General features: G+C 40.9%; 1 protein-coding gene across 2 annotated transcripts in view; it reads left to right on the top strand.

The window, feature by feature from the left end:
• SND1 (staphylococcal nuclease and tudor domain containing 1) overlaps positions 1–24,372 on the top strand; it is a 457,598-nt gene that overhangs the window by 241,581 nt on the left and 191,645 nt on the right. For both annotated transcript variants that reach the window (XR_004268168.1, XM_032275661.1), the window contains exon 14: positions 14,725–14,797. Coding sequence is in view for 1 of the 2 variants with exons in the window: in XM_032275661.1 (XP_032131552.1) it covers positions 14,725–14,797 (73 nt within the window). In the remaining variant the exon portion in view is untranslated. The remainder of the gene's footprint in view (positions 1–14,724; positions 14,798–24,372) is intronic.

Below are 24,372 nucleotides of genomic sequence, written 5' to 3'. Positions count from 1 at the left end.
AGGCAGCCCCAAAGAACTCATGGTAAGAAATGTGACTTCATGTTTCTTGGTTCTGTTGTTTTTTAAAAAAAAAAAAAAAAATTAATTTTAATTTTTGTGGGTGTATAATAGGTGTATGTATTTGTGGGTTACATGAGATGTTTTTGTACAGGCATGCCATACATAATAATCACATTATGTAAAATGAGGTATCCATCCTCTCGAGTATTTATGCCTCATGTTACAAACAATCCAGTTACACTCTTTTAGTTATTTTTAAATGTACAGTTAAATTATTACTGGCTATAGTGACCCTGCTGTGCAATCAAATACTAGGTCTTATTTATTCTTTCAAGCTATTTTTTTTGTACCCATTAACCATCCCTACCTCCCCTCCACCTTCTCACCACCCTTCCCAGCCTTTGTTAACCTTTGTACTCTGTGTCTCCCTGAGTTCAATTGTTTTGATTTTTAGGTCCCACATATAAGTCAGAACATGCAATGTTGTCTCTGTGCCTGCCTTATTTCACTTAGCATTATGACTTTCACTTCCATCCATGATGTTGCAAATAACAAGATCTCATTTTTTTTAATGGCTAAATAGTACTCCATTGTGTATAAGTACCACATTTTCTTTATCCATTCATCTATCTGTTGATGGACACTTAGGTTACTTCCAAGTTTTGGCTATTGTGAACAGGGCTGCAGCAAACATGGGAGCACAGATATCTCTTTGATATACCGATTTCCTTTTTTTAGCCGGTATATACCCCGCAGTGTGATTGCTGGATCATATGGTAGCTCTATTTTTAGTTTCTTGAGGATCCTCCAAACTGTTCTCCATAGTGGTTGTACTAATTTATATTTCCACCAGCAGTGTATGAGGGCTCCCTTTTCTCCACATCCTTGCCAGAACTGATTGCCTGTCTTTTGGATATAAGCCATTTTAACTGGGGTGGGATGATAACTCATTGTAGTTTTGATTTGCATTTCTCTGATGATCAGTGATGTTGAACACCTTTTCATATGCCCATTTGCCATTTGTATGTCTTCTTTTGAGAAATGTCTGTTCAAATATTTTGCCCATGATTTTAATTGGATTATTAGTCTTGGTACTATTTGATCATCTAGCTCCAGTAGGAAATGGACAATTACTGAACTATCCATGGGATTTGGGGGGTGGGTCCATGCTGGGCATATTCAGCCCAATCTGATGGCAACTTGAAGAACAGGTTATCCATTTCTGGAGTAGCAGGAGCCCATAGCAATAGTTATATTTTCCATGCAAGCTTCACATTGCCACTAGTGAATATGTAATTCTGACAGGCAGGTAAGCATGGAAATAATTTGCAGGGCTGCTCTGGAAAGTGAGGCCAGAATAAGCTTTCTTATTATGCTGTTAGAAATAGCCATGTTGTGCTATAATGCTTAATGAGTATTCATAGATAGTGAAATTTTTTAAGTTTTAGGTTTTAAGACGAAAACAGCCTTTTTAGTCTAGAGTTTATTTTGTGCTGAAGTAACGTAACAAGATGCTTGCTTGCTAAGGCAGTGAGCTGCCTAGAGATAATTGTGTTGAGCCATTGCTTTCAGACTGATGGTGGGAAAATTGGCTTCAGGGTCATTGCACTGCTGCAGGTTGAGTAAACTGAGAGAATTAACCACTTTCTATGCCCATGAGGCATTACCATAAGGCAACACAGGCCTCATAAAGAATGGGGAGAAATACTCAGCATGAACTATGAGGGAATTTTTGTTTGAAGCAGTCTTGTCAGTGAGCCTCAGGATGCTAGCCTAGTGCCATCTTCTCAATGCTAACCCCCAGGAAGGTGAATTCGGATTCAAGAAAGATCAGAATACTTGCTAGATGAGAATGGTGGTTTTGCAGCCATTAAAAAGATTTTCAGTGTAGAAGCCCAATCCCATGCTTTTGGTTTTGGTGGTGGTGGTTGTTTTGAGACAGGGTTTTGCCCTGTGTCCAGGCTGGAGTGCAGTGGCACAATCATGACTCACTGCAGCCTCCTTTTCTTGAAAATGGTAAAGTTGACCACTTTTCAAGACCACCTGTGTCCTGACACTGGCTTATTTGAGTTCTCCTATGTCACACTCCCCATGTTCCTTTAGCATTCTTCTTGCCTCTCTCATGTTACAGCATGTCAGAGCTCTTTCATGTGCTTCTTCTGCTTCTTATCTGACCAAGTATTGAATATTGTCTGAGTTTAGGGTTGTTTTCCCCTAGATAGATTAGCTGTATTTTTTCTAGTTGAACTCTGCTTTGTGATTTGATGCCCCTATCGGTGCATTTTCTCTACCTCCCAGCTTCGTGTCCTCTGCAGATCTCATTAGTGAGTTGTTTACTTCTGTTCTGGGCCCTGAATAAAACCCCTAAACAAGAATAGCTTTGGTGTTGACCCCAAGTCTCTCACTGCATGGACTGTCACTTAACTGTCTTTTGTTTATCATCCTTCAGCCACTTTTTAATCTTCAGCGATTGTGTACTGAACCAAGCCAGTTTGAATTAATTTCCCAGGCAAAATTTCTTAAGGTCCTGTATCTAATGCTTTGACAAAGGCCAAATTCATAACATCTGCCGCATTGATATCAGTATTCGTTCTGAAACTCTTTAGGTAAATAATAGACGAGTCAGGTGTCAGGGCATCATTCTGCTCAGTTCCTCCCCATCAGGGTGTCGATTCTAACAGACTTCTTTGACCCTGGTTATTGCTGGTAATATCAGCAGTGGTGCAGAGTGCTCTTCTGTTGACTTTGCTTTCCAGTGCACTGCTTGGCCATTAATACTCTCAGAGAAACATTGTAAGCTTTGGGGAAAGGGCAGCCCGTTAAACTCGTCTGACTTAGGTCAGCACAGCTGCCTGCCTAGAAGTTGATGAGCTTTCCCAGGGCTCTGCAGCCCCTACTTCCTCTGCAAAGGGATATGATCTGCCAGCCTTTCTCATATCATTTCATGGGAGCTCAGGGAGCGATGCGGTAGGCACTCATTGGGAGACCAGATGAGACAGAGGGGGAAGAAGAATAGCAATTTGCACTTTGCCTATTGCTTTCAAGCATATCCACCTGCCTGCATAGACACAAACTCTACCACATCAGCAACTCTGTTCAGTTTGCTGACCCTTCAGGGCTCTTTTATTCAGGTGCCCCTCTGCTTCTGGGAAACCCGCATTATGTTTTAAATACATGGCCCATCTAGAGGAAGCTACATCTTTTTTGTTTAAAGGGTAAATAAACCTCACACTGCCAAAAGGTGGCCTTCCAGCTTGATTTTCTTTCCTCAGCTGCCTCCTCTCTCATTACCTTGTGTCCCAGCAAGATAAGGTTTTGTAATTTTCTCATATGCTCTCAGGCCTTGTTTCTCTCACAGGCTTCATTGGAAAGCCCTTGATGTTGTCCCACGGTTCTGAGAGTTCCAGCATGTGTATCCTCTGGTTTTTTTCCGCCTCCGCACCCCCAACACAGAAAAAAGAATTTGGATGCCGATGACCCACAGTTCTCTGTGACACTCCTGAACTTGCTCTCCCTTTTTAGAAGCATGATATGGACTCCTTAAGGAGTATGGCACATCATTCCTGTTCAGCATGATCCTGTTTGATCCCCATATTGACTTCCCAGCATTTCCAATACCTCTATTTGTTTCAGTGTTTCTCAGTTAGCTGGTCTGCTGCATATGCCTAGAGTCTTAACGAGTCTTCCAAACTTTAAGCAGAGCTTTTAACTTCTTCAGAGAATATTTCTTATATCCGTCTCCAGTATTTCCAAGATAGTGAGTCATTACCGGGACCCTTCTTACTTTCTAAAGTGTCACAAAATTCTTTCATATGCTCTATTTTATGATTTGGTGTTACACATCCAAGTTTTGATTCTGGAGAGGCCAGAATGTGAATTTCATCATCCTGCTAGATGTCTTCCAAGTGGAGCTTTTGTTGAGCGTGTTATGGACACTGAATACAAGTTGGTAATGTTTAGAGTCAGATCAGAGCATGGCTGTGTGCTGTTTTCTTTAGACATGGGGGATATCATCTATGTACATCTTCTGATACTACCAGTAGCTTTATTTAAAAATGTAATATCTTAAGAATTCCTAGAAATTGTTTGGAATCTGTAGCTCTTTGCAAGAAAACACAGAAGTTATGTTAGTTCAGAAGTTGGGACTTTATTCCTTTAAGGTACCTTTTAATTCTAAGATTTGCAATTTCAAGATTGGATGTATATATTCAGAAAAGAAACTGATGCTCCAGCTTGACTGGAGGAAAGCAAGTGTATTGAACAGCCTAGTGTCTGAGCAGATTTAAATGAATTTAGGTTCATTCTGGTCATACATAATGAGGTTAGGGTTATCTCAGGAGAAGAGAAAAGGGCAGGTTCCCTCTTAGCTTTTCATGTGTATTCTGTTTCTTGCCTGGCACACTACAGATTTAGAAAACCATGGTGTTGTCATCCATCTTTGAGAGGCAAGTGTGAACCTGCCCTCATCTCAGTGTCGCTTTGGCACCTTCTCTTCCCAGTCCCCTAAAGGACTCATTTTTCTGATTCAGCAAACCCTCTTTTTAAAAAACAAAAAAAAGCCAGCACTCCAGCCTTGCCGTGTTCTCCAGCCCCAGTCTCCAAACTCTAAACCCATAAGCACCAGTCTCTTGCTTTTTTTAGTGAGATTGGCAGTGCCCTCATATTGTACGCTTCTGTGCTTGAACCTGTAGGAAATCTGCACTGGCATTTCTGTCACTGACTTTGGTCAAAAGCAACAAACAAATTGATAACTCTTTCTTTCTTAAACCAATATCCTTGGTCATTATTAAGAGGGATACGGTATTAATTGCATGTTTCTCTTGCTGACACAGTTAATGGGAGCCATGGTGAGCTAAGTTCTATATGTTCATAGCAGTGACTTGTAAATATATTTTGCAATTTCATTGAATGAAGTGCTTTTAAGACCACTGGGAAGGAAATGCTCTTGGTCTTCTACTCTGGACTTAGCTAGGAGCTCTCCCTTTTTTTCTGATTAATAGGGAAGTTTTTCCATAAAATTTCAATAAATGGGGGAAAAGTGACTTGTGCCTTTAAAAAAAAAAAACTGTTCACAGGGTCCTCCATATCTATGTCTTCAGTTTTACTAGCATTCACATACTGGTTATGAATGGAATGTGAAGAGTTATTTGCCAGCATTTTTTGTTGTTAAGTTAAAAGATACATGTTTAGTATTCCGAAATGGAAGAGGTTAGTACATTAATTTGACACAGTTGTGATTTGTTAAATATCTTGATAAGAAGCAATTTTTTTTCTATACCCGTTTGTTTAGACAGTTGGCATTGAATTTGTGTGTTTTGAAATTTTATAACTGATATATCCTATCACAGAGTGTGTAGATTGTATGGGTTAATCAGTTCTCTAAGAAAGCAAATCTTTCCTCTGTCAGAATCAGTGGTCAAGGCTGGTTTATTTTGTATGTGATGGCTTTGCATTCATTTCTTTATTCTTTTTTTTTTTTTAAGTGTATCCTTGGTTCCAGGCATGGGCAATAATAGTGGTGAACCAAAAAGATAATAGACTCAACTCTTTACAAAGCATGCAATCTCAGAGGGACAGGCATTAATTTTATTAGTACTGCTGGATTTTGTTGTTCTCACTATTTCTTCTCTTTTCTTACCTGTTTTCTTAGCCTTTCCTCTTTCCTCTCCCTTTATTTTTAACACTCCTTGCCTTACATCTTTTTTATTCCATCTCTCACTTTTTTTATTAAATGGTTCCATGAGAGCATCTTTCTGCAATTCATCTTTTCTGTCCAGCCTCTATTCTTATCTTCTCAATGGTTTAATGGTATGGCTTTAAATAAATGAAGATTTCTTACTTTCAATCTAATGACCTCAACAAGTGAAAATTCTTTTTGAGTAAAAGTAGAACCTACTGAATACTATGAAAAACTGAGCTTTTACTTGAAGTTTAATGGTAGATTCCTGTAACACCAGCGTACTGTTGGATTTTTAGCTCAAGCATCATAGGAGGCAGTAGTTGGGTGCCTTACCACTGCCCTCTTCACCCTCTGCATTACATCATGCCAGTACAGGTTGAAAGCCAACACAGAGGAAGAGACTGGCCTTTCTCTTAAATGTCCTAATGGCTTCCCTTCTTTTTTAACTTTGGAAATGCACACCCCCACTACATTTTGGTCTTGCAGTTAAGTGTCATGGTCATGAGGTTGCTAGTTGGATTCAGCACGTGTCATTATGTATCAGTGTGGAGGGCTTCACTGTTGAGGAGTAGGGAAGATCAGTTTTTGCAAGTGGATGTGATAACAGGAAAATGCAATAAAAGAGCTGGTGTGGGGAAGTGATTTGACGATGCAGCTGAATGTGGGGAAATTTAGCTTTTCCCTTTCTTCAGAAAAGATGATGCACTCAACATCCAAATAGCAGTAATCAATCTGCATTTAAGGCAGCACAAATGGCCACTTCTGGAGAGCTGTATAATGTCTCCATTTCCAAATAGTTTTCTCCTTCAGGATATTAAGAGGATCTGTTCACTCCCTCCATCCCGTCCTTCTCTTCCCTCCCCTCCACCCCTTGTTCCTTCTGAGGTAACTCATGCTGTGAGACTTTTCTTTATGATTCATCAGTGGCTGGGGTATAGCTGGCACCCTTTAGCTTTATCTCCTGTCTTGAGTAGCAAGCTGTGGATAGTCCTGCAGATCATGGGTAGATGATGAACTGCTGGGAAGCTGTCCTCCTTGGCTCTGTCTGTAATCATTAGTCTACGCTGATTGTATTCCTTCAGAGAGGACATTGTTCTAGGCTAAAATTCCTACATGAATTAGTCATCATTGTGTCTTCTCCCACCCCCATCCCCCAAAATAGTCTCAGCTATGACCCCTTATCTGTCTGGAACTGCTTGTCTGTTTTCTTCCATCTCACTCTATTCTTGGCTAAGAGGCTCTTGTACCTTTCACACAACCCAAAATATTTGATATGTTGGAAGGTTCTTACACTGGGAATATCATTTCAATCAAAAATAAATTGTAACAATAAAGTGATAACACTTGACCCTTGACTTTCTTGAATGTCTTATAACTTGCTTCCCTAAACCAGTGGCTCTCAAACCAGCCACATCACTGTCACTTGGAAACTTGTTAGAAGTGTGAATTCTCGGCACCCTGCCCCCTGAAGTCTCTTTTAACATGTTCTTCAGGTGACTCTGATGCACACTAAAATTTGAGAAGCACTGCCCTAATCAGTTCCTTATCTTTGTAAAACAAATCAAAGTGTGTGCCCTTTTATGGAAGACTGATCATTTAATCTTCATTGTAATTGGAATTACAATTGTGGTTATAAGTAACAGAGAACAAGGCATGGAATGGATGAGCTTTGGATTTCTATAGTATGTCCCAGCTCTTTATTCCCCTTGACTCCTGTCTTTTTCCCTGTTCCTCAAACTCTGAGTTCATGGCTTCTTAATTCGATTCCTTCTGAGTAGCCTCCACCAGCTCTTGGCTAATTTAATGTGAAATCATCTCAAGTGTTACCGTGCTTGCTTGCTTTGGCTCATCTGCAGCATCAGGTGGCTGAGTGGGTCGGAGAGCTGAGTCTCTTTTAGGCATATCCCTATCCTGCTTCTGCTCTAATCCATAGAAATCTCTCAGGAAAACTGTAGTTCGAATAATTAATCACTGATACATCAATGCACAGAATTTTATAGTTGCTTGTGAACGGGAAATCCGCTTCATAGCTTTCTTTCATTTGCAGGATTCTTTACATCTACATTTCTTGTAAACTCCCTTGTACATTTCTGTTTTATGCTAAGCTGCTTCTGACTCTCCCCTCCACCAGTACCCTCCAGCTTTGGGCCCAGAAGTTGAGAAGGATTACTTCCCATTGCTCTTGCTTTTGCATCAAGGTCAGAGAGCCAAATCTCTGGGGTATGGCAATGAATTTTTTCCAGTAGGCCAGAGTAAATGTAGCTCACACTGGAAAACCATTTTCCAAACTGAACATTGTCACAGAATTGTTGCTTTTCTTGCTTTTCACTCAGTCAAAAGACAAATTAAAAATTTCTGTAACTGGTATGTTTGTGTTACAGTAACAAGTATTTTACCAGGTGTTTTGAGGGTAAAAATAAAAATACATGCTCTAGTGGTGATTTCAGTGAACAAGTAAATAATTACAAAAATGGAGAATATATATGGGTAGCTGGGATACATAGGGAAAGGAGCACCCAAACTGATGGGTTATCTACAAATAGAGTCCACGAGAGGAGGCATGTTCTGCATGGTTTGCCTTGGTAAAGGGAAATGGAAAGCAAATTACAATTTCTTGCCCTTTGACAGCAGTTTCTTATCCTAAGGAAGTAATTGGCAAGGTGCTTATCAGTTTGTCTAGAAGTTATTCCTCATGGCATTATCTATAATAGTAGAACTATTTATATAAATATCTAGCAACAGGGGATTGATTACAATTTTGAACCGTACATTCATATATGATAGATTTCCTGTGCACCTATTAAAAGTGATGATTAAAGGGTGTTTTTTTCTTAAAATGGGATTATGAGTCATTGTTTCCTGAAATTTTTTTCTGATGGACTTTGTAATCAGAACAGCAAAACTATAAAATCAGTGTCGTTGAGGCAGCTTTGAGTAATCCACCTTCCTGAGGTGGCCCTGTCTTCTTAAGAAGATTTTAGACTGCTAATAACCACTACTACCTAGCTCTAATATTCCTTCGATCCTAACCTGGGATAGTAGAGTATACAACTGTGCTCTCCTCATCTCTAGCATTGAGTTGGCGGTTCTCTGCCTTGGAGTTCATAATCCCTTTCCTCCCCCTTACCTGCCACTGCAGATCCATTGTCATACCCAGCACAATAGCATGTGTCTTCATTCCTTCCTTATGTTAGTTTTAGACGAGATCATGACCTAGAGTTCTTTGTTATTTGCTTCACTGCCTCGTAATACCTGCTGACTCATTAGTCCGCCCACCTTCCCTTGACCGTAGGACTCAATTTCCTCATTTCCAGTCTATGCACTCTCAATCTTTTCTGTCTTTCTCATCTGTAATTCTCATTTTCGTTGAAAATGCAGCTGCATAATCTTAGTGCCCCCACCTACCATTCTGCACCTGCTCCTGATCTCTATCTTGTTTTCTGAGTGGTGCCTCCCTGTTGCTTCTCCCAGCTGCCAAGGAACTGGAAGAAAGGCCAAAGGAATTGTTTATTGCTGCTGTGTTTCATTGATATCTGTATTTGGTTCATGCTGAAAAACCGTATTCCTCAATGTGACCCGAAACACAATGAGATGTCCTTTGGAAGTTTACCAAGTTTTTTACTCTTTGTTCTGCTTTTTAACCTTTTCTTTTGGAATTAATTTTTCTTCCTACTGAGTCATTTCTCCTTTAGTATGTAGTAGGAGTTCCTTGCAATCCTGCTATTTGGTTCTGTTTTATTGTTTACAGTGGTCAAGCTTTGCTCCTACTCACTGCCACTCAGATTCTTGCCCATCTCCTGCAGTTCCAGGAGACTTAATGTGGGATGTGATGCTTTTGTTCTGGATGCTCCTCTGCTTTTGTTTCTGCTCAGAGGCCAGTCTTCAGCTGCTTCTGCCCTGCAGCATAGATCATGAAACTATGCTTCCGGGAAAGCCAACAAACCCCATTCTTTTCCCCTGCAGTCACTTGGGCATTGTCCCCATCTCCAATTTGAAATATTTTCGCTGTTCTGCATTAGTCAGTCAGTTACCAAACATTTGCTCACCTTTACTTGGCACACTTTAATTAAACTAGATGGCCCTGAATTTGTATAATTATGGAAAGATTGCTGTCTGTTAAATACTATAATAAAGATTAAGGGCAGAATACTAACCCTCAAGGGGCCCTTAGTCTAACTACAGAAATAAAGATTAATACATGAAACAACTTGAAAGTCATATGTTGCAGTTTATATGCTGAACTGAGTGATACCTATGTGTGTCTGTGAATGTGGGTGCGTACTACATTGTTGTAGCGTTGACTTAGACTGACAGGTAGAATCAAGTGGGAAGCAAAAGCCCAGGGGACACACATAATTAATAACTTGCATGTAGCGGGCATGACGAAAATGGGCCTAATTGGACTAGGAGTAATGTGGAAATCATGTATATACGTAAACTAGGACCTCATGGTCGGGGCCCATGAAAGCCAAGTCTGATAATTTCCACTTGATTTCACAAGCTGGTTGTCTTTGTTTGGGGCATAAGTAGGGGAGGAAAATGATGATGTTGATTTTTATTGAGAAATGATGTGACAGTGGTGTGCAGTGTTCAGTCAAAGTGTGTGTAGTTTCAAAAGGGACTGATTGAATTTAGTTAAAATACTCCTGATGTTATCTTGAAATAAATTGGTGAGGGCCTAGCCCAAGAGAGTTCCAAAAGGGCCAAGTGAGCAAAATTAGGAAAGAATGTTGGATGTAGGGGTAAAGCAAAAACAGAGTGAAGGGACATCATAGAACCTGGTTACCAGGAAAGCATTGTTAAAAGGAAGTTACAGATGAGGAGATGCGTTCAGGGGTTCTGATCTCTCTCAGCTCTGTAGCCTCCTTGCCCCATCATCTCCCTGCCACCTATTACATGCCATTTCTGCTTTCTATCATTTTATTTTCTTTAGATCTCTTTCATATCTGAACGTAGTTCTTTTTGTAAAACTGTTGAAAGCTCCTGCTCCCTCAGAAAATTCACAAGATACTTTAGGGTGGATCAGAGATATTTCTAGCTTCCAAGCTGATGCTCAGTATGTCCCCAGGTTAAGAATTCCTGATGTGATAACTATTTTATGATTGTGATAAGGTTGAATCTAGCCATAAATCCTTTGAGTTTCTTTGTAAGCTCACAAAAATGTTTGTTCAGAATAACAACCTGCTATCATTGAATTGGCAGTAAGATGGAGGCCTGTTCATTGGCACAGGAGAGGCTGTGACTGTGGTGCTAAGACTTCCAGCTTGGAGAGCATTGGTCTTGGGATTTTCTAGATGAACCAGGGACTGCAAACCTAAGAGCAGACTCTTGCTTGGCATGAAATGTGTGCAGATTCTAATCTTGTGCTGAGACCATGGAGATGATCTCCCCGCAGAAATGTCCTTGTCTGCCTTTGCAAAGCAGTGGGTTTTTTCTTGTAGAGGAAAGGAGGCAGCAGCTACCATGTGAGAATTTTCAAACTTTGTTGTTTAAAGAAAGCAGAGTTTTCCAGTGGTCTGAATAGAGTTCGTCTTCCCACACGCAAGCACCATACAGCCCCGTGGTTCTTAGAAACAACCTAGAAAGCTGAGTTTTCATCCTTGTGTTGCCCTCTGCTCCTTGGCATGTATGCGGATATATACTTACTTTCCCTGGCTGGTGATGATGTTTGTCCGTTATTGACACTGGTAGTCTTTGTAGCCTTTTTACCGCTGCATCTTGGAGAAGAAAGCTTAGGAGTAGGCTGTGTTCTGCCCCACTGCTTCCTTTCTCCTGGCTGGCCTGCACACCAGCCTGCCTTTGTGAGGAAGTGGCTATTAAGCAGACACAGCAGGAGAAGTTTAGAAGTCAGTAGTTTCATTCCTTGCCTAATGAAAAGGGATGCAGAGCTGTGGCTAAGGCCCGCAGGGAAAGGCAGTGTGGGGAGGGGGAGTTCGTGCTTGCTCTGTAGAGCAGATACAGTTGGAAACCAGCCTATGGTCTGCCTACCTTCCCACATCGCAAAGACAGAGGTCCACAAATCTATCCCAGAGAAACTGGGTTATGTGAGATGCAGAGGAGGACCCCACTGAGAAGTGGTAGCAAGGCAGTACACCTTGTTTTCAGCAGAGCCTGGGCCTCCATGTCACGTATCCTCATAGCCTGGAATAAAGACATACTCTCCCTTTGCAGATAGCGGTGGCAGGCCTCCCCTGTTGGCATTCACTCCTCTCCTCTGTGCAATTCATTCCTGAATTCCTACCCTGGGCACTTCCCCCAGATACTCTTTCGTGGAGAATCTCTTGCTGTGGCATCAGCCTTGTGACAGGCAGAGGGAGGTTTTCTGGAGATGGCTCACTAAGCGTTGTTCCTGCAGCCTTGTAGGAGCCAGAAGCAAATCAGCCTCGGCATGGGGAAGGAGACCTTTGCTGACACAGGTCATTCTGCTCATTTCTCACAGATCCCTCCCACTTTGTAGCCTGGATCTTGTATGCTACTAAAAGGCTAGAGTGCTTCCTAGGTGGGCATATTTGAATTTAATGGTTAACTACCTTTTGTTAACTTTGAATTTCGCTTCTCTTTTTTGAAGAATTAACAAAATAAGGACTGCTTCTCAGTTTATATATGATGGTACAGTGCTAATTTCTTTCTGCCTCTTGAATGTGCCAGAAATGGATCGAGTTTAACGATAATATTTAAAGCGTGAAAAAATTGTCTTTGAACATTTTCCCAAAATTTATGCCAGAACACAAGTAAGTATCTGATAATATGCTTTTTAGAAACAGGGTAGAACATGAATAATATTAAGACAGTTTTAAAGATCGTGTTGCTGTTATTGTTTTAAATGTCATATGTACACCATAATCCACATCTTCCAGTTTTTGATGTTAATTTTTTCCTCTTTGGTAGCATATTTAGTCTTGGTTAAGTCCTAGATTTCTGCTTATAGCACAGAGATATTTTGTGGTCACAGAAAGAAGGCAGAATTATAGTTTCCCACCTCACTGCTTTTGCCTCAAGGATCTTTGCTTTCTAACTTACTGCTCAGGCCCTGTTCTTTTTTCCTTATAGTGTATGAGATGCTCTCTAGCCCCCAGGAAAGGCCACAGTTTCAGCGGTGCTCTAACTTGAACCTGTCTGTTTACAGAACAGATCTGTTTATTTTGTTTGTCCTTGTTTTTAAAGGATAAGGCTGTAGGCATTTAGTGCCCCATAGGACCTGCAGAAAGCTTTACGGGTCTTGCCTTGAAGGAGGTGAGGTATGGTCAGAATGGGAGGGAACATGTCTTGCATCACAGAAGCTTCGATCTTAAGGCTGCTCCTTCCAATTTACAGTAGCAAAATAAGGAGAGCCTGTTGGTGGCAGAGGAGGTTATAGAAATAGGACATGCAAGATGTAAGCAGGGCTTTGGGAGGTGGAAGAGTTGGATCATTAGTTGGCTGCTAGCCACCAACCTCTAGTCTTTGACTGGTAGCCTGCAAATCCCAAGGAGTGAGGGGCAAAGCTTGAGAATCAGCCTTGGTCCCTGACCACTAACAGGATCCCTGAATGATAAATCATTAGAGGAAATTGTAAAGGGAAATATTCTTACCCATTTGCAATTTCTTTTACTTTATTTTGAGACAGAGTCTCGCTCTTTGGCCCAGGTTAGAGTGCAGTGGAACGATCTCGTCCCACTGCAACCTCCACCTCCTGGAGTCAAGCAATTCTTCTGCCTCAGCCTCCCAAGTAGCTAGGATTACAGGCATTTGCCGCCACACTTGGCTGAGTTTTGGAATTTTTTAGTAGAGTCGGGGTTTTGCATGTTGGCCAGGCTGGTCTTGAACGCCTGACCTCAAGTGATCTGCCCTGCCCGCCTTATCCTCCCAAAGTGCTGGGCCCCATTTGCAATTTCTAGAGCTGAAGCCCGGTGGCTTCAGGAGGAGCCAGGAGATTCAAGGAATTTGGAAGTGCTGTCTTTCAGTTAGCATTTCAGATCAGAGTGAAAGAGAGGCTATGATTTTTATTTTCTTGTTACTTCAGTACTTTCCCTCATCAAGGAGTAGACACTAGACAGTAAGGAAAGCTTTTGTTGTTTCTGAACCAGAAGCATTTCAAATCAGTGAGTGAGGGACAGACAGATCTCCTGGGATGAAGGAAGGGAGCTCAGGTGGATGATAAAAGCCCAAGTATGACTGTTCTACTTAGCACTGAGCAACACCCACCCAACAAGATTCATGGGAACATCTCTAGTTCTCTGTCTCTTAAGCGCAGAACTCTTCCCCGCTGATGTCTGCAGGCTGGCCGTGCACAGGAAGGCCTTATCCAACAGTGTAGGGACCAAGTGATGATTCACCAGTCGCTTTTATTCTGTGGTCCTTCACTGTTTACCGGTTATCATACCGAGTGATGCTTAGGCTTCTGTCCCCAGAGCTACCCCTCAGAGGATTGGGTGATTAGAGCAAACCAACCCATGGCTGAGGTTGGCAGAATCCCAGAGTTCCCTTTAAATCCCCTCTTACTATAGCTGAGACTGATTGAAAATGAGACTTAATGTCAGTTATGTAGCATTTGCTAATTTTTTTTCCCTACTGTTAAATGACTTTTCTCTACAATATTGCTCCATTCAGGGCAACTTATCTTTTTACCTGGGAGGAACTTATTTCCATTAGAATTGGAACACTAGCCACATATTTTACATTTCAAATGTTTCATGTGATTAAACTCCAAAACGTTATTACTTCTGTTTCTTAGATGGGTGCTTCTCTAACTGATTCCTCTTTTGTGCCTGGAACAATGCCTTTAATTTGGAAACAAGTAAGGGAGCCCATTGATTACCAAGCACACTGTTAGCGGCAACTGGCAGCCAAGTGCTAGTAACTGGGCTTAAGAGAAGAGCAGCTTTATAATCCCCCCTGCACCAAATCCTCTTGCACAGACCGGCTACTCAGCAGTGTACAGTGTGACTTGTGTAGTCATACATCCCCACTTTAACAACCCTCGATTCTCTTTTCGTTTTCACACCCTCCTACCCCTTCCCATTGTGATTCTTATTTTAATCGGTTTTTCTCTTTTTCCTTAACAGAGCTATTAAGAATGGCAAAGGATTGCATAGCAAGAAGGAAGTGCCTATCCACCGAGTCGCAGATATATCTGGGGTGAGTCGAGTGAGTCCCTGAATCAAGCTGTGTGGCTCAGAGGCTCAAGAGCGCGTCTGTATATTTGCTGAAGGACTTCAGCTTATGTATTTTCTCTAGCTCACTCCTTTCCAGGCACTGAATGTGATTTTTTTTTTTCCCTGGGGCATCTACTTAGGTATCTATAGGGGGCCTGTTTTATAATCTGGAAAAGCAGAGTTAACTTCTTTCTTTTTCTTTACCTGAACTGTCTCTATGTTGCTTTTTCATTTTTAATTACTGTATTTTGGGTTTGGAAGGTACTTCTTCTCTGTTGTATTAAAATAAAATTGCCTCTTTTTAAAACCCCTGTCCAGTTCTTTCTGTGAGTGGGAAGTCTTACTGACAAAAGGTCAAGTATATGTTTTAGGACAAGTATATGAATTAATCATGATTTCCTCATGATCTCTTGTTCTTCTGCTTGCCTGTAAGTGGGACAGAATGGAGAAATGTATGAACATCCTTTGAGATAATGCATATAGATAATAAAGAAGAATCAATGGCACCATTATTTTAGCGCTCTCCATAGGCTGTGTCCAAGTGATTCTTTAGCTATAAGGACTTTACCTTTGAACATTCAGGGTCTCTTTGGCTGAATAGATCCTTTTATTGGTTGAGGTGGTTTGTTCATTTAGTCAGCAAGTGCTTATTGAGTGCCTACTGTATGCCAGGAATTGCTGTAAGCACTGAGAATATGACAATGAAGAAAACTGATGAAGTCCCTACATTCAAGTGGAAAAGGGAGGCAGTTGCAATGCCAGGTAGCAGAAACTACTGTGAAGTGAAATAAAACTGGCCAAGGGGATAGTGAGTGGTATAAGTGCTGATTTTGATCAGGTGACCAGAAAAGGCACTCTCTGTTGCTGAGACACACACCATCCATTTCAACGCTGCGGTCACTAATGGTTAAGGAGAGGATCAGGTCTGTGCCATGCATAGGGAAGACGCCCAGGGGAGATGAAGGAGGAAGGGCCAGTAAATCTTAGCTTAGGCACTTGGGGAATTTGCCTTCGGCACTGGGAAGAAAATACTAGTATAGACAAAAGTTCTAGAGCTCGGCCTAGGCTGCAGGAGTAATGAATCAGAGTGTATTATCTTCCTGTTATGTGGTGTGCCCAGGCCTGACTGAGGCTTTTTCTGTTGCTCCTGGTGATTGCTTGCTACAAATGTGTCTGGCAGGCTCCCTTTTGCCTAGGTGTAGGGGTCCCCTGCTCATCTTAAACAATGGGACTCTGTTGAGCTTTTCTTTCTCTATAACCAGTTACTGCAGATTATATTTAAGCAGTGTTACCTACAACATGTTAACTGGACTTCAGTCTAGAGGTTGGGACCTCTGTTAAGTGGGTGAAATAAAGTGATATGTACTTTTTGTGGCTTAGAATCCTGAGAAGCCCAGAAACCTGTAGCTAATGGCCTTTGAGCCACAGGTAACTATGGTGTATCTGCTGATGTTCATTTTTAACAGATGTGACTCACCCGGCGCAGTGTTACTTGGCTTATTTTCTGTGGAGCTTACCCAGCTGAGTTATTCCTTGCATTTATATTATTAATATTTTTATGTATGTGCTGAGGCATTCTCAATTCTTTCCTTAATGTTGGTCTTTTGGTAAAGCTGTTATAGTAATAAGAGGGCAAATTTTTGGCAGTTTATTAGCTGGAGAAAAAAAAAGTATCAGTGTTTTGGAAAATGCAATGAGAGCCCTTTTACGCAAAGGGCCAAATATGCTCATCCAAAAGCTTATGTGAGGCCCACACTCCAGGGCCTTCCAGAAGCTGATTTCAGCTGTGGGGATAGGTTCTCTCCTTGGTCCCACCTGAGTTCATTTCTAGTTCCGATTTCACACCAGCAGTGAGGTGAAGCAGCTCTAAGGAGGTTTTGAGGCCTTGGGGCTGTCCTCTCTGTACCCCTCAATGTGATGTCCTAAAGATCTTTATTGCCATCTCTGAATCTTACGCTCTCTCCTTCCTTGCTGATTTCTGATGCTTTTTAAATTCCTTTATTTCTGTCATCATTAGCAGTGGGTCGTGTGAAACTTGTCTTCATTTATTTATTTGTTTTTATTCCTACCCCACCAACTCCCCTTTAAACTGTAGCTCAGTTTCTGTAGCTTAAACTGTAGCTCAGCAAAAACAGTAATAAACCTAAGATAAAGAACAGCTGAGAAACCTGAGATAAAGAACACTGACACGCATATTCCAACTTTTTCTATTTCAATTTGTATTATCTTTTCTGTCTCCATATTGGAGGATTGGTTTGCTCCTAAGTTATTTAAACCTAAATGCCAATTAAATTTCCCTCAGTCACCACATAAATAAAAGAGTAAAGCCTGTGCAAGTAGGAGACTGAACGTGAAAAAGCTATTCAATTTAAATGGATGTCAGATATGACCTTGTCTGCCTGAATCACAAATTATTCAGCTGAGATTGCAGTTTTTTTGTACCCTCTTTAATAGAGGAGTTTTGTCTTTTCCCACCTTCTAACCTTCCCTTCTTTCCATCGCAGAGTTAAGTCTGTGTGTAAGTTAGATGCCCTTGTTCCATTTAAGTGAGATATATGGGTTTTCTGCTTCCTGAAGCATGCTGGTGATTTTGCTGTCAGAGGAACAGGTGTGGGGTCAGATGAGCAAACAGTTTACACCTAGATGAAAAATAAACGGGAAAAAAACACAATGTAATGTGCCTATATGTAATGGTTTCACAGAGGTTTCTTAATTGTTTTCTAATCTTTAACTGTGTTACCTACTGCCCCAAATTGATCCCCCTCTTAGTTGCAGGCCATGATAAATGGAGATTTTTGTTGAGCTGACAGTGTAGGCAATATGCTGCCAAAATAATTTACAGTGAACTGGTGTTTGTGCATAATACCTCTCACCACCCTCCTCTCCATCCCAGTACACATCGTTGGTGAGGGAAAATTTAAAAAAGACATGCATAAGTGCACATTCCGTCTCCTAAACACTCTTAAGGAATGTATTGTATGGAAGAGATATCTGATGATGGGGCAAATAACCTGTAATTTTGTTCTAGTGTTAACTACCTTCATCTTTAGGAATTGAGTTTCTACTCCTTTTCCGTTATCTCCTTTTGCCGTTTAAAAAATGATTTCACAGAGTAATGGTCAGAGCGCATTAAAATGTTTTTGTATGAAGACCTAGCAAATACAAGTCCTGCTTAGCTGATTGCATGTGGTTGGAAGTAAGTAATCCAAGCACAGGAGTGTGAGGTTGATGGCTTGCCTTGGTAGGTAAGATACCAGCCTCTGTAGTGGCCAAATAAAAGGCCTTCTTGTTATTAGAGGTGGGTTTTGATGTCAGCGTCAACTGTTGTGTTTTCCATTAGATGGACAGTACATCTACATATAACACCAACTGAACAAATCCCTTATTTGTCTAGGGCTTTGATAAAAACTTGGCCTGCTAGACCAAGCATGGTGGCTGACGCCTGTAATCCCAGTGCTTTGGGAGACGGAGATGGGAGGATTGCTTAAGGTCAGTAGTGCAAGACCAGCCTGGTCACCATAGTGAGACCCCATCTCTACCACCACCACCACCAACAACAAAAATCTTGACCCATGTGCATCTTTTATACCTATTTTTAGAGTAACTACTAAAGGAAGAAAATTACATACTCCCAAGCTGGTGCCTTCGATCCTGAAGAAGTTACTGGTTTTCTATTATTTCTAATTTTTCCCAGTATGTAGGAACTGTGGTATTAGAAGTACCAGCCACTGCTTTCATTTCTATCATAGTCTGGTTTCCTTTTAGGCCAAGGATGTTCCAGAGTGCGTAGAACCAGCTGAGGATTTGACTGACTTGGTACTAGGTCTTATTTGATTTGGAGGGTGGTTCTGCGGTGACTGTTTCACTTCATACATCCATGTTTTCATTGTTAGTGGGTTTTGTGTTTCCTTGATCCTGTTTGAGCTCCCTCCCTTGCCAGCATAGAAAAAGTTGGAATATGCATGTTAGTGTTCTTTATCTCAGGTTTCTCAGCTGTTCTTTATCTTAGGTTTATTATTGTTTTTTGCTGTAGCCTGCTCTGTAATAAATACAATCTCCTGCAGATACAGAGTGTAAAACAGGCAATAAAATGGGGCCGGTGCATGGCTTACTGTTGTTCTGGTAGATCAGACAAATCAATTATGGTTCCAAGATTAGAGAGTGCTCTCTACCCCTCAAGTTGCAGCCAGCCCTGCGAGTGCTGATTTTACCTTTTAGCTTTACGTCCACTTCTCCATCTTCCTTTTATATGGGATTAGGACTCAATGAGTCATAGTGTATATCTGAATTTCTTCTCTGTCCTTTTTCTTTCTTATCTCTCCTCTGTGCATGAGGAGTTACAATGTTTGTTTGATGGTACAAGAAGATAGCATCCTCTTCAGTCTTATTTCTGAAAGTCTCAGAATAGGGGTTGTCTTTCTTTGAATATATTCAGCCTTTTCATGTTATATAGTCCTGACAATTTATTTGTTAATTTCACTATTACGGTATTTACTCGCTTCATCCATGGGTCTTTTTTCCCTTAATTGCTGCTGTGCTCCTTTGGACATTTATCATGTTGTGGCTTGATATCTTGCTCATGTTACATAGTACTTTTTTATAATTGCCTTTCTCCATGACCGATTTTGGTGGAAATGCATAGTATTACACTGATATATGTGTGTGTGTGTGTGTGTGTGCATATACATATACATATATATATATATATTTTTTTTTTTTTTTTTTTTTAAGGAGAAACAGTCTATTTTGTCACCAAGGCTGGACTGGGGCACAGTGGCACAATCATAGCTCACTGCAGCCTTGCATGCCTGGGCTCAGTTGATCCTCCTGACTCAGACTCCTGAGTAACTGGGTCTACAGGTGCACACCATCAAACCCACAGGATCTTGCTACGTTGCCTAGGCTGATACCAAACTCCTGGCCTCGAGATCCTCCCACTTTGGCCTTCCAAAGTATTGCTATTATAGACATGAGCCACCACACCTAGCCTAAAAAATTAAGCCATGGGTTGGAGTTATCCAATGACTAGCTTTGGGGAAGGTGCAGGGCACAAGGGAAGGAAGTCAGACATTTAGGTCCCTGTTATTCATGGGACAAAGTGAATCATGAAATGAAGACTTACAGAGTTGACCAATGGGATTCTAACTTGCTAATAGAAAGGATTGAAGTGTTCCTTTAAAACAGATAGATAAGGTTAAATAAACAGATAAAAGGTAGATTAGCAGACAGGGTTGGATTTTCTCCAGCCCTTCCACCTGACCACTGCCTTCAGTTTCTGGTTTTCATTGCCCTCTTGAACTTAAATAGCACTGTCATCCTTTCTTTGAGATTTCTGTAGGTGTTACGTTTCCTTAGCTCTTTACGAATATTTAAGCCTTGGTGGAAGCATAAGAAAAAAATTAATATTCTTTTTGGCTAAAGAGAAGTTTTAAAAAAGGCTGAGCACGGCGGCTCATGCTTGTAATCCAAGCACTTTAGGAGGCCAAGGTGGGTGGATCACCTGAGGTCAGGAGTTCAAGACCATCCCTGCCAATGTGGCAAAACTCCATCTCTACTAAAAAATACCAAAAAATTAGCCGGCCGTGGTGGCAGGCACCTGTAATCCCAGCTACTTGGGAGGCTGAGGCAGGGAGAATTGCGTCAACCCGGAAGGCAGAGGTTGCAGTAAGCTGAGAGCCCCACTGCACACCAGCCGCGGCAACAGAGCTAGACTCTGGCTGTAAAGGAAAAACAAAAACAGAGAGATAATTAAAAAAAGAAAACAGTAGTTTGCCTGGTTAAGTCTGAAGAAGGTAAAAGGAACAAAATCACCCAGAGGCTTTATGAGTTAAGTCTGTGTTAAATTGCAGTTCATCTTAAATGTTTTCTGGCCTACCTAGTTTCAATTTGTTTTTCTTACTCTCATGATTCTAGCATTCCTTTCAGCTTTCTGATTTTTCGAATCTTTGGTGTTTGATGACACAAATGCTGTCTGAGTGTTTTTGTTTTTTGTTGTTTTAAATAGCTCTTCCCTTTTTTACCCCCCTTGGCCATACATCATGTTTTCTTGTATCTCGTGCCAATTGCAGTCTAAGTTACTGTACAGATGGCACAACATCAATGCCTATGGTTCTGCCAGGTGGGTTTCTGTGGCCTGGAGGGGTTGCCTAGCACTGGAGCTTCATTCACATAGTCACTGCTGGCTCCACTGCTGGGCTTTGCATTTGCTACCCTGGGGAAATCCCAAAGGAACTCTGGAAGAGCCAGCTCACTGTCTGCGGAACTGTGCTCTCTAAATATGGTCGGCCCCTTGCCTGGAATTGATGATTTCTAGAAGTGTTGGATTATCCTTGTGGCTTCCTTGCATCCCTGTTGCATTTGGTGGCTCAAGTTGTTACTAATTTAGGCATAGATATTGCTCTATTTCTTTCTTCCTCTTTCTTCAATCAAAGTTTATTGAACTCCACTTAGACTACAATGTGCAGGTGATTGGCCTGGATCTTTGCTGCACAGAAACATGCCATATGTTCTGTGGCATACAACCTCTGATGCCAAACTGGCAGCCACCTTGTAAGTTTCTCCTAGACTTTGGGGAAAAAAAAAAAATCAAAGTATCAAACTCTTTTTCTTTTCTCTTTTCTTTTTAATTTTTATCTTTAAAAACATAGAGATGGGGTCTTACTTTGTTGTCCAGGCTTGATCTCAAACTCCTGGGCTCAAGTGACCCTCCCGCCTAGGCCTTCCAAAGTATTGGGATTGCAGGAGTGAGCCACCATGCCCGGCCTCTTTTCTCTCTCTCTCAATTTTTTTTTTTTTTTTTTTTTTTTTTTTGAGATGAAGTCTCACTCCGTCACTCAGACTGGAGTGCAGTGGTGTGATCTCAGCTTACTGTAACCTCTGCCTCCCAAGTTCAAGCGATTCTCCTGCTTCAGCCTCCTGAGGAGCTGGGACTACAGGCATGCCACCACGTTCAGCTATTTTTTTTTATTTTTAGTAGAGATGGGATTTCAGCGTGTTGGTCAAGCTGGTCTTAAAACTATAGGGCCACCCATCTCTCTAAATAAATTTGAAAACATTTATGATTTCCATGGGAATTTTTTCAAAATTCCATTTCAGCGGGTACCACAGTTAGTGGTGGTTGTGTTTCAGTATCTCCTTTTATAGATTTTAATCCACTTTTTGACTGAGTTGTGTTGTTTTTAGAGGGCACCAAATTTAGGACATGGTTTCTCACTTCTTTTATTTAGCTTCTGTTTAGCTGGGCTCTTTTGCTTCTTTGTAGACAGAGATGCAGAAATGTGGTCCTGAAGAGATGCCATTGATTTCCACCATGTAAGAGAAATGTGATTTCAAACTTTACATTTTTACTCCCTAGTTTGACTTTGTTTTTGCATCTTTAGCAAATTCACCTCAGCATTCCCAGTAACTTATCTGAATCTGTTCTTTAGTCTCCCTTGAGCCTTTCTGGGTCCCTCATTAATTAGTGATGTTAAAGAAAAATTTTTGACATGAGTTTATTTTATATTTGAATAAGAATCAAGCTTTTACCTTACTGAAAATTATCTTTTAACAGGAGAAACAATTGTAGAAGCAAGAGAAATACAAAATCATGTATATAGTGGGCAATAAAAGATTATAGAATTCAAAGATTATAGAATCTTTGAAAATCTTAGTTTTGTTACCTCCAGTGTACCTAGAAACATGAACAATAATTTGGCTGTGAAAGTTCTAAAAAAAGAAAAATTCTAAAGTGAATATGTCTCTTTCATCTGCATCATGTCTGGTTCCAAATGTGTACCTTACTTGGTCTAGCTTTTGTTCTAAACAGTCTTGCCTTGGAAAATTCAGGCACCAGAGCAGGTAACCTTGAGGTAGTGGGCCAGATTGGACTTTGAAAGCAGGGCACAGTTTCTTGTCCTTTGGTGCGAGTGTCCTAGCTCCGCAATTCAACACCTCTGAGAAAATGTTTGCTCAGGTGAGTTGCCCAGCGGTGGAGCACTGTTGGAAGTAGGGTTTCTTTATTTGTTCCTTCTTACATAACAAAAGCATCTTCCTCCCAATATAATCAGTAGCATGTCACTGTCGTGGATTCTATTATCAGGAAGCTCTCTGCCATAAATTTTTCTAGTTTCCTTCTGCTTCCTTGTTTAACTGTTTCTTCACAGACAGGAGTGCATGCAAATGAGCTCCTCAGCAACAGGGTCCTAGCTTTTATTGAAGTATAATGAGCTATAATGATTTTTGCCTTTCTTCTTTGTTCAAAGACATGAGAAAGGAAATTGAAGGAGTTGGGAACATTTTTTCCAAATAAAGTAGCGTCTTTTTCAAACAAGAGTTCCTCTGGCCATAGATTCAGTTATAGCTGGTCCATGCTCTTCAGCTCTTCTCTTTCCCATTCTCTAGGTGCTTGTAGATAACACTCTGTGATTCTATTTCATGGGTCAAAATTGGTTAAATGAGCCCATTACAGGCTTGGCAGGGATGAATGTAAGTATATTTTGGAGGCAGTTGACAAAATTTCTGATTCCCAGGTTAAGGTGTGTGATTGGGTTGTCTGATCTGTCCCTTGGCTGCTGAGTGATGTGATGAAACATGAAATATTTCTGCATAGGCCCAGATTCGCTCTTCACTTTACCATCATAACACTTCTTAGCCTTGGATTGAACTCATTTTGTCCTGTGGCTATTGCTTATGTAAACATCTCAAAGCAAGTAATTTTACTAACATAGACACTCTGCTTACTTGTATTTTAAGTCTTTATTTAGCATGCTTACGACATATTCCCTATAGAATATGTTGTACAGAATTTTGGACACTCCTTGCAGTGTTAACATCGAGATATTTTGGAATCAGAACTCAGGGTTGCTTTGAAATGCCCTGGTAGTTTTCTGCCTCAGTTGTTCAGGAAATGGTGTTCTCAGGAAGAAATTATAGAATTCCTAATGCAATATCGAATTTGGAAGGGGCCTTAAAATGTAAGCTATTACCAAGATTTCTAATTTGGAGGAAGACTGATGTTCTATTGATTTGCATTACTGCAACATCCCCAGATACTTCGCCCACAGTAGAGCCCATTTATTTTCTTTATATCATATTCATCTCCTCCACTTCTTAAGGTCCTCAGTCGACTGGCTCTGACTTCATTGTTAATTAGCACTTGTTGAATCGCATTTCTTGTTTTTTGCAATGCTGTCTCTTCTCCGCTGCTGGCCATGCCTTCTTCCCTGGCATATGTCTCTTCTTCCAGGTAATTTCTCCCTTTTTATCCCCACTGCCTTCTGATCATGCCCTTTTTCACCATTTGCATAATCATGTTACCAAGATGTTGCACCTGTTGATAAATGGGTAACTTCTCAAGTTGTTTAATATGTGTGCATTGGCTTTCCTTACTAGTTTCAAAACTCCTAAGATGGGGATCTTTTTGTATCTCTTTATAGTGCCCAGTTTAGATTCGATTTGCCAAGTGATGGGCTCAAACAGCATGAACTTGTGTTTGGGAAAAAGTGTCCCATACTCCAAGGTACAGGATTAATAACAATAAGTGGGCAGGTTAGTAAAAGAATGCAACAGAAACAGTGC

The sequence above is a fragment of the Sapajus apella genome, unplaced genomic scaffold (assembly GCF_009761245.1).
Source record: "Sapajus apella isolate SASKATOON/1434 unplaced genomic scaffold, GSC_monkey_1.0 scaffold7, whole genome shotgun sequence".
Lineage (NCBI taxonomy): Eukaryota > Metazoa > Chordata > Mammalia > Primates > Cebidae > Sapajus > Sapajus apella.
The sequence above is the reverse complement of the archived record's forward strand: the minus strand, read 5'-3'. Positions and strand labels throughout refer to the sequence as shown.